Below are 14792 nucleotides of genomic sequence, written 5' to 3'. Positions count from 1 at the left end.
AGGGCCCAAGTCCACACTTGCACTGCCTCTAGGTACAGCAGGAATAAGCCTGTGCCTCCCTGCTTGTTGATATACCACATCGCAACTTGGTTATCCGTTAGAATCAGGACTGCCTTGGATGACAACTGGTCCCTGAATGCCCACAAGACGTACAGGATTGCCCGAAGCTCCAGGAAGAGTATCTGACAGCGGCCGTCATAGGCAGTCCAGAGACCGTGCGTGTGGATACCGTTCACATGGGCTCCTCAGCTCTGAGGGGAAGAATCGGTGATGAGAATCGCCTGAGGCGGAGAGGTTTGGAAGGAAAGACTTTTTTCCAGGTTGGAAAGATCTTCCCACCAGGATAGAGACACTCGCAAAGGGTCTGTGATTGCGACAGAAGCCTCAAGATCTTGGGAAGCCTGTCGCCACTGGGACCGCAAGGTCCATTGGGCCCCCCTCATGCAGAGGCAAGCCAGAGGGGTCACATGCCCAGAGGCCGCCATGTGGCCCAGCAGGCGGAACAGAAGGCAGGCTGGTACCATCCGGCTATTCTGGATAAGGATAGCCAGCAACGCAAGGACGATCCCTCTGTCCCTAGGCAAAAAAGCTTTCGCCTGTGCCTTGTCCAGTTTGGTGCCTATGAAGTTCAGCTGAGGAGACTGGCAGAGATGAGATTTAGGGAACTTGAGAAACACCAAAGCCTGCAGCGTCTGCACTGTCAGGGCCAGAGCATGCAAGGCTCCTGAGCGGGAGTCACTCTTGAGCAATCAGTCGTCCAGATAGGGGAACACGTGCACCGAGCGACGCCTGAAGTAGATGGCCACCATTGCTAGGCATTTGGTAAAAACACCGGAGCTGATGCCAGCCCAAAGGGCAGCACTTTGTACTGGTAATGTGCTTTCCCCATCATGAAGCGGAGGTACTTTCGGTGGCTGGGGAAGATAGCAATGTGCGCATAAGCCTCGAGATCGAGGGAGCAAAGCCATTCTCCTCCTCTGAGGAGTGGGAGCAGCATGCCCCCGAGACCATCTTGAACTTATCTCTTACGAGAAACTTGTTCAATGCCCAGAGGTCAAGAATGGGGCGCAAGCCACCATTCTTTTTCAGAATGAGGAAATACCTCAAATAGAACCCTCGACCCCTCTGAAGGCGAGGGACTGGTTCCACCGCACCCACCACGAGGAGGGCAGCGGGTTCTGTCTGAAGTATGACCTGATGGGCTGATGGACATGGGGGAAGAGGTCTCATGGAGCCGACTGAAGTTTTGACAGTACCCCTGACGGATGATAGTGAGTATCCATCAGTCCGACGTGATCTCTTTCCAGCAATGGGAGAAGCTCAAGAGCCTGTCTCCGACTGGGGGATCAGACGTCAGGGGTACGGTCAACTGAACTTTGCTCCCTTGCCACCAGTCTAAAGCTTGTGGCCGAGGTGCCGGCTGGGGCCTAGGCGCTCAATGCTGGCAAGGACGGCCACTGGAGCTGGTGCAAGCCCTGGAGGCTGGAGGGTAATACTTCCTCTGCCTGTAGAAAGGTTTCCTGGTTCCTGGCCTAGAGGACTTCCTGGCTGAGGACAGGGAATCAGAAGTGCTAGCAGAAAGCTGTTGAAGGGTGTCATGATGGTCCTTCAATTGTGCTACTGCATCCCGGATTTTATCCCCGAAGAGGTTTTCACCTATGCAGGGGAGATCGGCTAGCCTGGCTTGGACCTCCGGCCGGAGGTCAGAGGCTCTGAACCACGCCATTCTCCTGGCACAATGCCAACCGCAGCTATACGGGCCACCGTCTTGAATACCATCATAGATGGAATGCATTTCGTGCTTCCTGGCCTCGAGACCCAGCAGGACAATGGCCAAGAGTGTCGACTCAGCAGGACAATGGCCAAGAGTGTCTCCTGTTGAGGTAGGCCCGCTGTGAAGTCCTGGATCTGTTTCCAGAGATTGCGGTTGTATTGGGTCATATAGAGCTGGTAGGCGGTGATGCGGGCCATCAGCATGGCGCCTTGGAAGACTTTCCTGCCCAGGGCATCCAGCTCCCTGTGCTCACACCCCGGAGGAGTGGACTCCACGCCCACTGACTGGTGGAGGAGGTGCCACTACTGAAACCCCACGGCCTGCTGGACCAAGGAGGTGGCGTTAGCCTTTCTACTGATGGGGGAGATAGAAATGGGGTACTCCCTCACGTGGAAGAGGAGGTCCTTGAAAATGTTGTGGATAGGAACCACCACGATCTCCTTAGGAGCGTCGACGAACTAGAGAAGCTCCAGCATCTCGCGCATCCTCCTCAATGAGCAGTTGAAAGAGGATGGCCTCAGCCATGGCCCTGACACATTCTACAAAGGACAGGTCCTTAGGGAGTGGCGACCAGCGCCATTCCTCCGGAGAGAAGGGTTCTGAGAAGGGAGTCGTCCGAATAAATGGAGGACGACTTCAAGGAGTCATCACCCCAAGGTCATAAGGCCCTTCCTCCTCACTGGGACCAGTGTGCCATGGGCATGGTCCGTGAGGGGCATCAGCCCTGTGCTCCGATGGCCTCGAGGGCACCGCGGGAATTGACAATTCCCCTAGCATCGAGGGGACCAGAGGCTGCAGGAGGCCAGAAGGTCCTGGCAAGGGCTCGGGGAACCGTGGTCTTAGAAACATGGTACCACCGTATCTTCCTCATCGGAGGACCTGATAATTGGGATCGCTCTGGTGGAGGGCATCAGTGGCCACTGGGGAACAGAGTGTCCCTCGGACACCGGCTGCGTCGGAAGGGTGCCCAGGACAACGTTCAGATGCTTCAGCAGGGGTGCTAGCATCAATGGCAGAGGCTCGGATACTGGTATGGGGGCTAGTGGAACCAGAAGCTCAACGCTCTGGAGAGCCTTAAGCACTGCGGTCTGTACCCTGCGATCCAACTCCTCCTGAAAGTCCAGAGTGGCCTGGACTGAGGGAGGGGGATGAGGCGTCACCGGCTCTTCCTCAGGTCTCAGAGGTGGCACGGTGCCCGGCACCGGTGTGGAACGCCTAGCCTAGGACTACTGGGGGCATCAGAGGATAGGGCCTCCGATGGCTGGTGTCGCTTCGGCGGCAGCCCGGATGTCTCCGGAATTAGAGCTGTGCATTGATGGCCACCGGTGATGATGCTTGCAGGATTCTCCCCTCTGTGCTCGGCCCGCTCTTTCCCCGGTGCCGAGGAAGCAGAAGATCCAGATGTCCGGGAGAAAGGGGAAATCACTGATGATCTATCACCTTCCCCACGATCCTTGGATCAGCCAAGGGAAGCGTATCAAGGGGCTCACCATGACCTCTAAGCGTCGATGGAGCTGACGCAGAAGTAGTAGACTTCAGGGTCCCGAAATGTTTCTCCATCTTATCGAGGCATGTCCGACATCCTTGGGAGTCATCTGGGCACACAGATGGCACCCATGGATGTCGTGAGAGGCCCCCAGGCAGAGGATGGAAACCTCATGCGGATCTGTGATGGACATGGTTCGCGGGCACTGGGGGCACCGATGAAAACCAATCAACGCCATGAAAAGCACACGGCGTGCGGTCGATGACCACCCAGTCACCATGCGGTGAAAAGTCAGGTATCTACCGCAAAGTTGGAAGAAAGGTAAAAAGAACAACCTACCACACTGAGGATGCACAGACCACGAAGGGGGACCAGACGAGGAATTTGGAAAAACTCGAAAACTATCAAGAAAATAACAAGAAATTTGAGAGCGCCACGAACCGCAAGGCAACTGCACCGTGGAAAAGAAGAGACTGAACGGGGACCTCACACTGACAAGCGGATCGCAGCATGCTTGGCATGCTCAGTGTGCTGGTCAAAGCTTCTAGAAACTTTGACAAATTTTTTCTGTGCCGGGCTCCATCGTATGATGTCACCAACATGTGAGGACTACCATCTTGCTTGTCCTAGAAGAGCCATGCTTTCTCTGCAAAATTTGACACACAGGAAGTGGTAAGAATTATAAAGCTAAATTAATTGGACAGATGGACAGACTAGATGGACCCACAGGGGCGGATTTTCAGACTCCGCGAATAGGCCTACTTTTGTTTGCGCTCCAGGCGCAAACAAAAGTACGCTGGATTTTAGTAGATACGCGCGGAGCCACGCATATCTGCTAAAAACCTGGATCGGCGCGCGCGCAAGGCTATCGATTTTGTATAGCCGGCGCGCGCCGAGCCGCGCAGCCTACCCCCGTTCCGAAATCGGAGCGGCCTTGGAGGGAATCCTCTAACGCCCTCCCCTCACCTTCCCCTCCCTTCCTCTACCTAACCCACCCGCCCGGCCCTGTCTACACCCTCCCTTACCTTTCTCCGGGGATTTACGCCTCCTGGAAGGAGAAGTAAATCCCCGCGCGCGAGCGGGCCTCCTGCGCGCCAGGCCGCGACCTGGGGGCGGGTATGGAGGGCGCGGCCACGCCCCCAGACCGCCCCGGGCCGTAGCCACGCCCCCGTACCCGCCCCCAAAACGCTGCCGACACGCCCCCAAAACGCCGCGACGACCGGGCCCGCCCCCGACACGCCCCCCTCGGAGAACCCCGGGACTTACGCGAGTCCCGGGGCTCTGCGCGTGCCGGTAGGCCTATGTAAAATAGGCTCACCGGCGCGCAGGGCCCTGCTCGCCTAAATCCGCCCGGTTTTGGGCGGATTTAGGCGAGCAGGGCTCTGAAAATCCGCCCCACAGTCTTTTTCTGCTATCATGTTACTATGAATAATAAAAATGGCTCTTCCAAATTCACAAGCAAGGAGCTGACAAATATTGGCAAGTGTTAAAACTTGATGTTTTTCAGTTACTCTGCCTGTACTGCTGCAAATATTGTGGATTTTGTAAGTTGATGTTGTGATTAGCATTGTGTGTTAATACTAATCAATTATACTCTATGATAAATGCAAGGAATGCATGTTTAAAAAAAAAAAAAAGAATGCAGCTACAGTTTTTGTTCTTTGCCTCCATCTGCTGGTAGGACTGCAAAACCCACTTATCTGGATATGAACAGGAAATATCACCAAGTATTATTCCAGAGGCTCCATGGGATCTGAGCAGTCCTCTTTAGATCTCCTAAGGCTTTAGCAGTCATTAGGATTGTTTCATAAGTTTGATAGCCAGCAGGCACCTACAGTTCCTCTGCGGATTCATCAACCCCTGAAGAAGAAAATGTGTGTTTCCAAACCTTGCAGCTTTTAGGTTGGCCAGAGACAAGAGGTGGATTGGCCGGAGATTAGAGACAGTTTGTGCATTGCTTCAATCTCTTAACTGATCCCGATGCTTAAGTGTCTCCAGAAGCCAATACTGCAGTCTCTTGTGACTTGAGAAAAGTAATGGTTCATATTGTTCTTAGCAGGACCTCTTTTTGAAATATTATTTACAACAAAAAAATGACTTAAAAATATATGTAAGTGTAAGACGAGGGACTTCTACAGACCAATGATTATAAATCTAGCATGATCTCTGAAGGCATAAAAGACACCAAGACATATGGTACAGTCCCTGGGCCATTGTATGAGGTCTCTTCAATTTAATGATATAGTTTCTAAATGAATGTGTGCTTGATTTGGTATTAAAGTGAGATTCCTTGTTCCTTTGTAAAAAAAATAAAAATAAAAAATAAATTGTAAATGTAAAATAAGAAATTGGCAGAGAAAGCTGGTGAGGGAAGAAAAGGTTAGTTGGTTTGACATTCTCTCCTCTCAGACACACACACACACACACACACACACACACAAAACAAAAAAACTAGACAGGTGCCAAGTAACCCCTTTTCTAGACAAAAAAAGTTTAGACCAGAGAATATGGTAAGCAGTCTGAGTTTGAAGCAGTCTTTCCACAGGGAGCATCCATTTTGTTACAGCAGTCAATATCACAAAATTCCCCTTTCTACCAACAATGGGGAAAGCGTCCTGACACCAGTGCTCTTCTAATGAAAGTACAAAATTGATGCTCCCAGATGTAATAGCCTTCATCAAGATAATCTAGCTCACTCAGTCTAAAATTCATTATCCAGCTATGGGGAAAGGAGAAACTCTCACACTTGACCTTGATTTTGAAGCATTACCATCACTAGGATAGCCAAATTCCACTGTAAATTTACTGTCATTTAAGACTGGATCCTTTCGTAACATTGTGCCACTCTACTCATTCAAATTCACTATTTTTTTTTTTGGAGTGGGGGTAGGGGTATGAGTAGTTACTGAATCCTTGCATACTTTTTTGACAGGAGAGGGTCTCCAGCTTTTTTAGGTAGAAATGCTGTGGCCTTGGCTGTCGATTTTTCATCTTCCTTCTCACCCTGGCCTTCTCCTTCCTAAAGGGAAAGATTGAAATAGCAATATCAATGGCAGCAATGACCCTTAGGACCCAAGTGGAATTATGAAGGGCTCCAGAGATTTCTCAAAAAAAGACAAAGACCATAGCTAAGGGAGACTTGGCCTAATCGCTAGAAAAATGGACTGAGTACCAAGATTCAAATCCCACTTCCCTACACTTACATTCCTTGCGTTTTTGGGCAAGTCCCTTGATCTCCTATTTCCTCAGGTACCCATTTAGATGGTAAGCTTTTTGGGACATGGATTTACTGTTTCTGAAGTCTCATAATGCCGTAAGCCACCTTTAGTGTCCTTTGTAAAGGTGGGCTAAAATTAAAAATATATATATACACATTTCCTGTCATAGGCACAGAGTGGGCGAACACACCTTGGTAAAACCTGGCCCAATTTGACATTTCAAAGAGAAAACATTAGAAGACTGGCAAGGAATGTGCAGAATAATATCTCAAGACTCAGCAAGCCCACTCCTAAGTTTTCTAAATGTATTTCCACTATTGCTCACATACATAAAACACTGCCTCCCCTTGTCTCATGAATATGAACACATTTTGGAAATTTGCATTCAATGTAAAAACCGCCTTCAGAAATTGTGTACTCCATAAATACACTTTACAATCTTTTGATTTATTAATAAAACAGTGACTATTTTAATTAATTCCATCATTCTTAAAGTATTTGTGGGAGCCTGGTGTTCCAACTCTAGTGAAACAAGTAACCTACACCACATTGATAAGAAAAAAAAAAATTACTCTATCTAGGGGAAAGCAGTACAGAATTTGTTTCTGGTGAAACAACTGTGTCACTGGACAGTGACTCAAGTCAATCCTTGGGACACCCAGCCAGTCTGGATTTCAAGATATCCACAATGAATATGCATAAAATCAGAAGCAGTGCATGCAAAGCTCTCTCATGCATATTTGTTGTGGATATCCTGAAAACCAAATTGACTGGATGTGTCCCAAGGACTGGATTGAGAACCCACACATTAGAAGACTGGCAGAGAAATGTGAAGGATCATACCCCAAGATCCAGCAAGCCCACACCTGACAGATCCAAGTTGCTGATTGTTGTTACTGTGACAGTGTGGTTGGGATGGTCATACTGAACAGATTCAGTTTTGGATGTCACCAGTCGCTCTAGATCATCTGCCTCTTCTGTGAAGAGAATAGAAATGAGAAATTACTGCTTACCTGAATTTCTTTTTCTCTATTGAAGACAGGCTAATCCACATCAGTGGGTTATGCACGTCTACCAGCAGATGGAGACGAAGCAAAGCTGATGTCACAGTATATAGACCCCTGCTCTGACATCAGCCCACCAGTATTCTCTACAAAAGCCAATTGTGGACAAACTAAAAATACTTTGTTATAACCATTAACAGACAACCACTCAAGTACAGGAAATACTGAGCTCAAACAAAGAGTGTAACATCAGTAGTCTAGAGACTGAAATGACACTTACCAGTTATCTCCAGAAAGCAGCCACTCAGGAGGACAATATAATCTCCAACTAGCAGCCAAGAGCAGGAAGGTAGATTAACCTGTCTTCATTAGAGAAAAGGAAATTATCAGGTAAGTAGTAATTTCTCATTTCTCAGCATTCAAACAGGTTAACCCACACCAGTGGGATGTAGCCAAGCTACTCCCGAAAAGGGTGGAAGGCTTCCTGTGATTTGACCAACTCCACACACAGAAAGGCTGCGTCCTCCCGGGCCTGCACATCCAGGTGGTAATATCTGGAAAAAGTGTTTAAGGAAGACTATTTCGCCACTCAGCAACACCATTCACCGGGCCCTGGAAACAGGCAACAGCCGCCACCTGTACCTTCAAGGAATTAAGGGCCAAGCCTTGAATCAACCCATCCTGCAAAAAGTCCAAAATCAGCAGGATCTTAACCGAATAAGGATGAACCCCTCGTTCCTCACACCAAGCTTCAAAACACTCGCCAAGTCTGAATATAGGCCAAGGAGGTTGGGAACTTCAGAGCTCGATGCAAGGTGGAAATCACAGCAGTGGAATATCCCAATTCAGCAACTGAGCCCTTTCAAGGGCCATAACGTAAGACAAAATTAAGTCGTATCCTCATGAAGAATAGGCCCCAGATATCTTTGGAGTGGAAACCATAGAGGAGAACCGGACAAGAGTCTCTGCAGATCTGCATACCATGGTCTTCTGGGTAATCAGAAGCCACCAGAAGCACCATCTCAGTGACCCTCCATCCTTCGAATCAACCTGCCCAACAAGGGCAACGGGGGAACCTGCCCAACAAGGGAATGGTCGTCCACTTGGTGACAAAACACACCAGTGCATCCACCTTCAGAAAATGCAACTGCTTCCTCACTACCAGATCCAGGGGGTACAGCCCTTCCAAGGTTTGTCCCCCTTTAAAATTAGCTTCCAGAGCGCTCCGTTCAAGATCAATCAACTCTCGAATAGCATCCATAACACAGAAGAAACAAGATGCTTTATGTAAAGTAACCAAAATAGGATTTTTCTTTGGCTCACACATGGAAGCAGTTACTGGCACTCCCAGCATCTTCAGCCGAATCTCTCCTTGCAAGGGCTCGGGGAAAAAAGCTAAAACAGAGTTTCTTACCTGTAACAGGTGTTCTCTGGGGACAGCAGGATGTTAGTCCTCACTCATGGGTGACATAATCAGATGGAGCCTGGCACGGAAAACTTATGTAAAAAAAAGTTTCTGGAACTTTGACTAGGCATACTGAGCATGCCCATCATGTCCTATACCACGCATCCACACAGGGTCCCCCTTCAGTCTCATAACATAGCATTATGATTAAAAAAAAAAATTAGGAGAAACCCAACTCTGCAGGGTGGTGGGTAGGTTTCGTAAGGACTAACATCATGCTGTCCTAGGAGAACACCTGCTACAGGTAAGCAACTCTGCTTTCTCCTAGGACAAGCAGGATGGTAGCCCTCACACATGGGTGAATCCCTAGCTATAGGCTGCTAGGGATTCACCCATGTGTGAATCCCTAGCAGCCTGGACCAATGGACACCCTGGTTGGTGTCCATTGGTCCAAAAGTGGACCAATGGACACCAACCAGGTGCCAATGGGCACAACCACCTCAGTGCTGTTGATAACAGAGGGGGAGATAGTTTGAACCTAAACAATGGGCCCTAGGCAGGGAGAGTCAGGTTCTACATCTCAAAAGATTCCGCAGGACAGACTGGCCAACCCTATCCAGACAGTAGTGTGATACAAATGTGTGGAGAGAGCTCCACACATAGATCTCCTCTATGGAACTGCTCGCAAGTGGGCCACCGCCGTTGCCATGGCTCTGACAGAGTAAGCCTTGACATGACCCCCAAGATGCAGTCCTACCTGGGCATAACAGAAGGAGATGCAAACTTCTAGTGAACTGGATAATGCCTGTTTGGCAATGGCAACTCCCAATCTATTTCTGTCAAAAGAAATAAAAAGTTGGGTGGACTGTCATAGAAACATAGAAACATAGAAATGACGGCAGAAGAAGACCAAACGGCCCATCCAGTCTGCCCAGCAAGCTTCACATTTTTTTCTCATACTTATCTGTTTCTCTTAGCTCTTTGGTTCTATTTCTCTTCCACCCCCCACCATGAATGTAGAGAGCAGTGATGGAGCTGCAACCAAGTGAAATATCAAGCTTGATTAGTTAGGGGTAGTAGGGGTAGTAACCGCCGCAATAAGCAAGCTACACCCATGTTTATTTGTTTTACCCAGACTGTGTTATTCAGCCCTTATTGGTTGTTTTTCTTCTCCCCTGCCGTTGAAGCAGGGAGCTATGCTGGATATGCGTGTAGTATCAGTTTTTCTTCTCCCCTGCCGTTGAAGCAGAGAGCTATGCTGGATATGCGTGAAGTATCAGTTTTTCTTCTCCCCTGCGGTTGAAGCAGGATATGCATTGAAAGTGAAGTATCAGGCTTATTTGGTTTGGGGTAGTAACCGCTGTAACAAGCCAGCTACTCCCCGCTTTGTGAGTGCGAATCCTTTTTTCTTCTCCCCTGCCGTTGAAGCAGAGAGCTATGCTGGATATGCGTGAAGTATCAGTTTTTCTTCTCCCCTGCCGTTGAAGCAGAGAGCTATGCTGGATATGCGTGAAGTATCAGTTTTTCTTCTCCCCTGCCGTTGAAGCAGAGAGCTATGCGTGAAGTATCAGTTTTTCTTCTCCCCTACCGTTGAAGCAGAGAGCTATGCTGGATATGCATTGAAAGTGAAGTATCAGGCTTATTTGGTTTGGGGTAGTAACCGCCGTAACAAGCCAGCTACTCCCCACTTTGTGAGTGCGAATCCTTTTTTCCACATTTCCTCTTGCTGTTGTAGCTTAGAGTGATGTTGGAGTCACAGTAACCATGTGTATGTTTATTGAATAAGGGTATTATCTCCAGGCAGTAGCCGTCATTCTGGCGAGCCACCCACTCTTTATTGACGGCCTCTTGATTTTATGGATCCACAGTGTTTATCCCACGCCCCTTTGAAGTCCTTCACAGTTCTGGTCTTCACCACTTCCTTCGGAAGGGCATTCCAGGCATCCACCACCCTCTCCGTGAAGAAATACTTCCTGACATTGGTTCTGAATCTTCCTCCCTGGAGCTTCAAATCGTGACCCCTGGTTCTGCTGATTTTTTTCCTATGGAAAAGGTTTGTCGTTGTCATTGGATCATTAAAACCTTTCAAGTATCTGAAAGTCTGTATCATATCACCTCTGCTCCTCCTTTCCTCCAGGGTGTACATATTTAGATTCTTCAATCTCTCCTCATAAGTCATTTGATGAAGACCTTCCACCTTTTTGGTCACCCTTCTCTGGACCGCCTCCATCTTGTCTCTGTCTCTTCGGAGATACGGTCTCCAGAACTGAACACAATACTCCAGGTGAGGTCTCACCAAGGACCTGTACAAGGGGATAATCACTTCCCTTTTCTTACTCGATATTCCTCTCTCTATGCAGCCCAGCATTCTTCTGGCTTTAGCTATCGCCTTGTCACATTGTTTCGCCGACTTCAGATCATTAGACACCATTACCCCAAGGTCTCTCTCCTGCTCCGTGCACATCAGCCTTTCTCCCCCCATCGAATACAGTTCATTCGGATTTCCACTCCCCATATGCATGACTTTGCACTTCTTGGCATTGAATGTCAGCTGCCATGTCTTCGACCACTCTTCCATCTTCCTTAAATCCCGTCTCATTCTCTCCACTCCTTCCGGCGTGTCCACTCTGTTGCAGATCTTAGTGTCATCCGCAAAAAGACATACCTTACCTTCTATCCCTTCCGCAATGTCGCTCACAAAGATATTGAAAAGGACCGGTCCCAACACCGATCCCTGTGGTACACCGCTTAAAACCGCTCTCTCTTCAGAGAGAGTTCCATTTACCATCACACATTGTCTTCTGTCCGTCAACCAGTTTGCAATCCAGGCCACCACCTCGGCACTCACTCCTAAGCTTCTCATTTTATTCACCAGTCTCCTGTGCGGGACAGTGTCAAAAGCTTTGCTGAAATCCAAGTAGATGACATCGAGTGCTCTTCCTCGATCCAATTCCTTGGTTACCCAGTCAAAAAAGTCAATCAGATTTGTCTGACAGGATCTTCCAATGGTGAATCCATGCTGTCTATGGGCTTCTGTCCGCTCCAGATAGAAGGCTCTCTTGCAAACCAAACCGTGCAGTGCTCGTTTGTCTTGGTGCGAATGGGGCCTGGGAAAGAATGCTGGCAGGACGATTGACTAGTTAAGATGAAAATCTGTCACACATTAGGCAGGAACTTAAGAGTGCATACGTAAGTCCACCCTGTCAAAATAAAACTTGGTATAAGGTGGATAAGGAACTAAGGCCTGGAGTTCGCTGTCTCTGCATGCTGAAATGACCGCCACCAAAAATATGACCTTCTAGCCAGGTACTTTAGGTCACAGGTGTACAGCAGCTCAAAAGAAGCTTTCATCAGCTGAGCCAGCACCACGCTGAGGTCACAAGACACCATAGGAGGCCTTGGGTGGGGCTTCAACTGAAACAGGCCCCGCATGAACCGTACAACTATAGGCTGTACAGAGATGGGCGGACCATCTACACTATGGTGATATGCACTAATTGCACTAAGATGGACTCTGACGGAACTGGTTTTTAAGCCAGCCTCTGAAAGGTGCAGAAGGTAATCAAGCAGTTTTTGTGTGGGGCAGGAGAAAGAATCTAGGGCCTTTTGCTCATACCACATGGAAAACCTCTTCCACTTCAGTCCATAGGACTTTCTTATGGAAGGCTTTCTAGAAGCCACTAGGACCCAAGTCATCTTCGGAAAGATCAAGCGGCTGCAGAATCAGCCTCTCAGAATCCAGGCTGCAGCCTGCTCTGATCTTGTATGATGAGATCTGGGGACGTCCCCAGACTAATTGGTTTCCAGATGGACAATTCCTGAAGGAGTGGAAACCAGACCTGTCTTGACCAATGAGGGGCTATGGGGATCATAGTCCCTCAGTCCTCTTGAAGCTTCAGGAGAATCTTCGAAACTAGAGGATTTGGAATATACGCGTACAGAAGATCCTTGCCCCAATGGCGGACAAAGGTGTCCAAGGTTGGTTTGGCGTCCGACCAGTACAGGGAGCAGAACTGAGTCTCCTTCCTGTTGCAGGGAGATGTGAACAAGTCCACATCTGGGCTTCCCCAGAGACGGAAGATCCGATTCACCATCCCCTGGGGTTCAGGGACCACTCGTGGAGCCTGAAGGCTCGACTCAGTCTGTCTGCTATCACGTTCGCTGTTCTGGCCAGATACATGGCCCAGAGCACCATCCCATGGGACAGAGCCTAAGACCAGATTGGACTGCTTCCTGACACAGGAAGTAAGACCCTGTACCTCTCTGTGCTTGACATACCACAATGCTACCTGGTTGTCTGTTTAGATTAGGACAATTTTGTTGGACAGCCGATATCTGAAAGCCCATAGAGTGTACCTGATCGCCCGAAGCTCCAGGAAGTTGATTTGACATTGTGCTTTCTGTACGGACCACAGGCCCTGGGTGCGGAGCCTGTCTACATGAGCACACTACATCAGGGTGGACACATCCATGGTGAGGAAAATTTGGGTAGGGGGAGTTTGGAAAGATATTCCCTGCTCCAAATTCAAGAGAACCCACTACCAGGACAAGGAGTCCTGGAGAGACTGAGTGATGCGGATGCGAGCCTGGAGGTCCTGGGTGGCCTGGCGCCACTGCTATCTCAAGGTCCACTGGGATTTGTGCATGTGTAAACATGCCAAGGGATTAACATGGCCGGTTGCAGCCTTGTGGCCTAACAGCCTCAACATGTGCTGAGCTGACAACTGCTGGCTCTGTTGAATCACCTCTGCTATGGATGCCAAAGTGATCGACCTGGAGCGTGGCAGGATGGCTTTCGCCTGAGCCATATCTAGCAGGGTTCCTATGAAATCCAATTGAGGTGATGGGCTGGGAGTTGATAATGAACCCTAGTGACTCCAACACCCAGATGGTCAAGCGCAAAGACTGATCTGCCCCTGCCTGAGAAGTGCTCTTGACCAGCCAATAATTCAGATAGGGGAAAACATGCACTCCCAGTCTATAGAGATGTGCCTCCACCATGGCCAGACATTTTGTAGACACGTGGAGGTGACGCTAGCCTGAACGGCAACACTCTGTACTGGAAGTGCTGTTTTCCCACCTCAAATCTGACATACTTCCTGTGATCTGGAAAGATCTTGATGTGAGTGTACGCGTCCTTTAAAAATAGAGGGAGCATTGCCAATCCCCTTTTTTTGCAGGAAGGGAATCAGGGTGCCCAGGGAACCATCTTGAACTTTTCTTTTTTTTTAGAAACTTGTTCAAGGCCCTCAGATCTAGGATGGGACGGAGTCCCCCTGTTCTCTTTGGAATCAGGAAATACAGGGAGTAGAATCCCTTCCCCCTTTGCCTTGATGACTGCTCTGACTGTTAAGAGGGTGGCTAGCTCCCTTAATAGTACTTCCAAATGCACTAACAGCCCCCAAAACAGGCATGAAGGAGAATTTGGCGGGACACTCAATAGATTCAATCGGTACCCTTGACAGACAGAACCCACTGGTCCAAGGTTATACTAGGACACCTATTCTCAAAGAACCATAGCCTGCCCCCGACCGGGAGGTCCAGTGTCTTGGGTATGGGCAGCTAGCTTATACTCCCTACGATCCAGTCAAAACCCCGTCCCGGGATTTGGCTAGGGCGCTGATTGGGGCTTGGAGCTTGCTGCTGCTGCCTGGGACAGGCGCAAGAGCTCACTCTCTGTGAACAGGAGTGAGGAACTGGAGGATAGTACTTCCTCTAGCGGTAGACAGATCTCCTCTGACCCAACCTCACAGACCTCCTGCCTGAGGAGGGCAGGTCCAAAGTGCTGGCGGAGATATGCTGGAGTGATTCTCATGATGATCCCGCAACTAGGCCACTGTGTCCCTCACCTTATCTCCAAAAAGATTCTCTGTGCACGGCAGGTCAGAGAGTCTTTCCTGTACCT

The 14792-nt window shown here is 49.1% G+C and overlaps 1 protein-coding gene across 1 annotated transcript in view; it reads right to left on the bottom strand.

Annotated features, from left to right (window-relative positions):
- NOL12 (nucleolar protein 12) overlaps nt 1-14792 on the bottom strand; it is a 65658-nt gene that overhangs the window by 13436 nt on the left and 37430 nt on the right. The window contains exons 4-5 of the mRNA XM_029590107.1: nt 7322-7455; nt 6182-6279 (exon numbers count right to left, since the gene is read on the bottom strand). Of these exons, the coding sequence (XP_029445967.1) occupies nt 6182-6279; nt 7322-7455 (232 nt within the window). The remainder of the gene's footprint in view (nt 1-6181; nt 6280-7321; nt 7456-14792) is intronic.

The sequence above is a fragment of the Rhinatrema bivittatum genome, chromosome 2 (genome assembly GCF_901001135.1).
Source record: "Rhinatrema bivittatum chromosome 2, aRhiBiv1.1, whole genome shotgun sequence".
NCBI classification, from domain to species: Eukaryota; Metazoa; Chordata; class Amphibia; order Gymnophiona; family Rhinatrematidae; genus Rhinatrema; species Rhinatrema bivittatum.
Note: the sequence above shows the minus strand (reverse complement) of the source record. Positions and strands in the feature narration are given on the sequence as shown.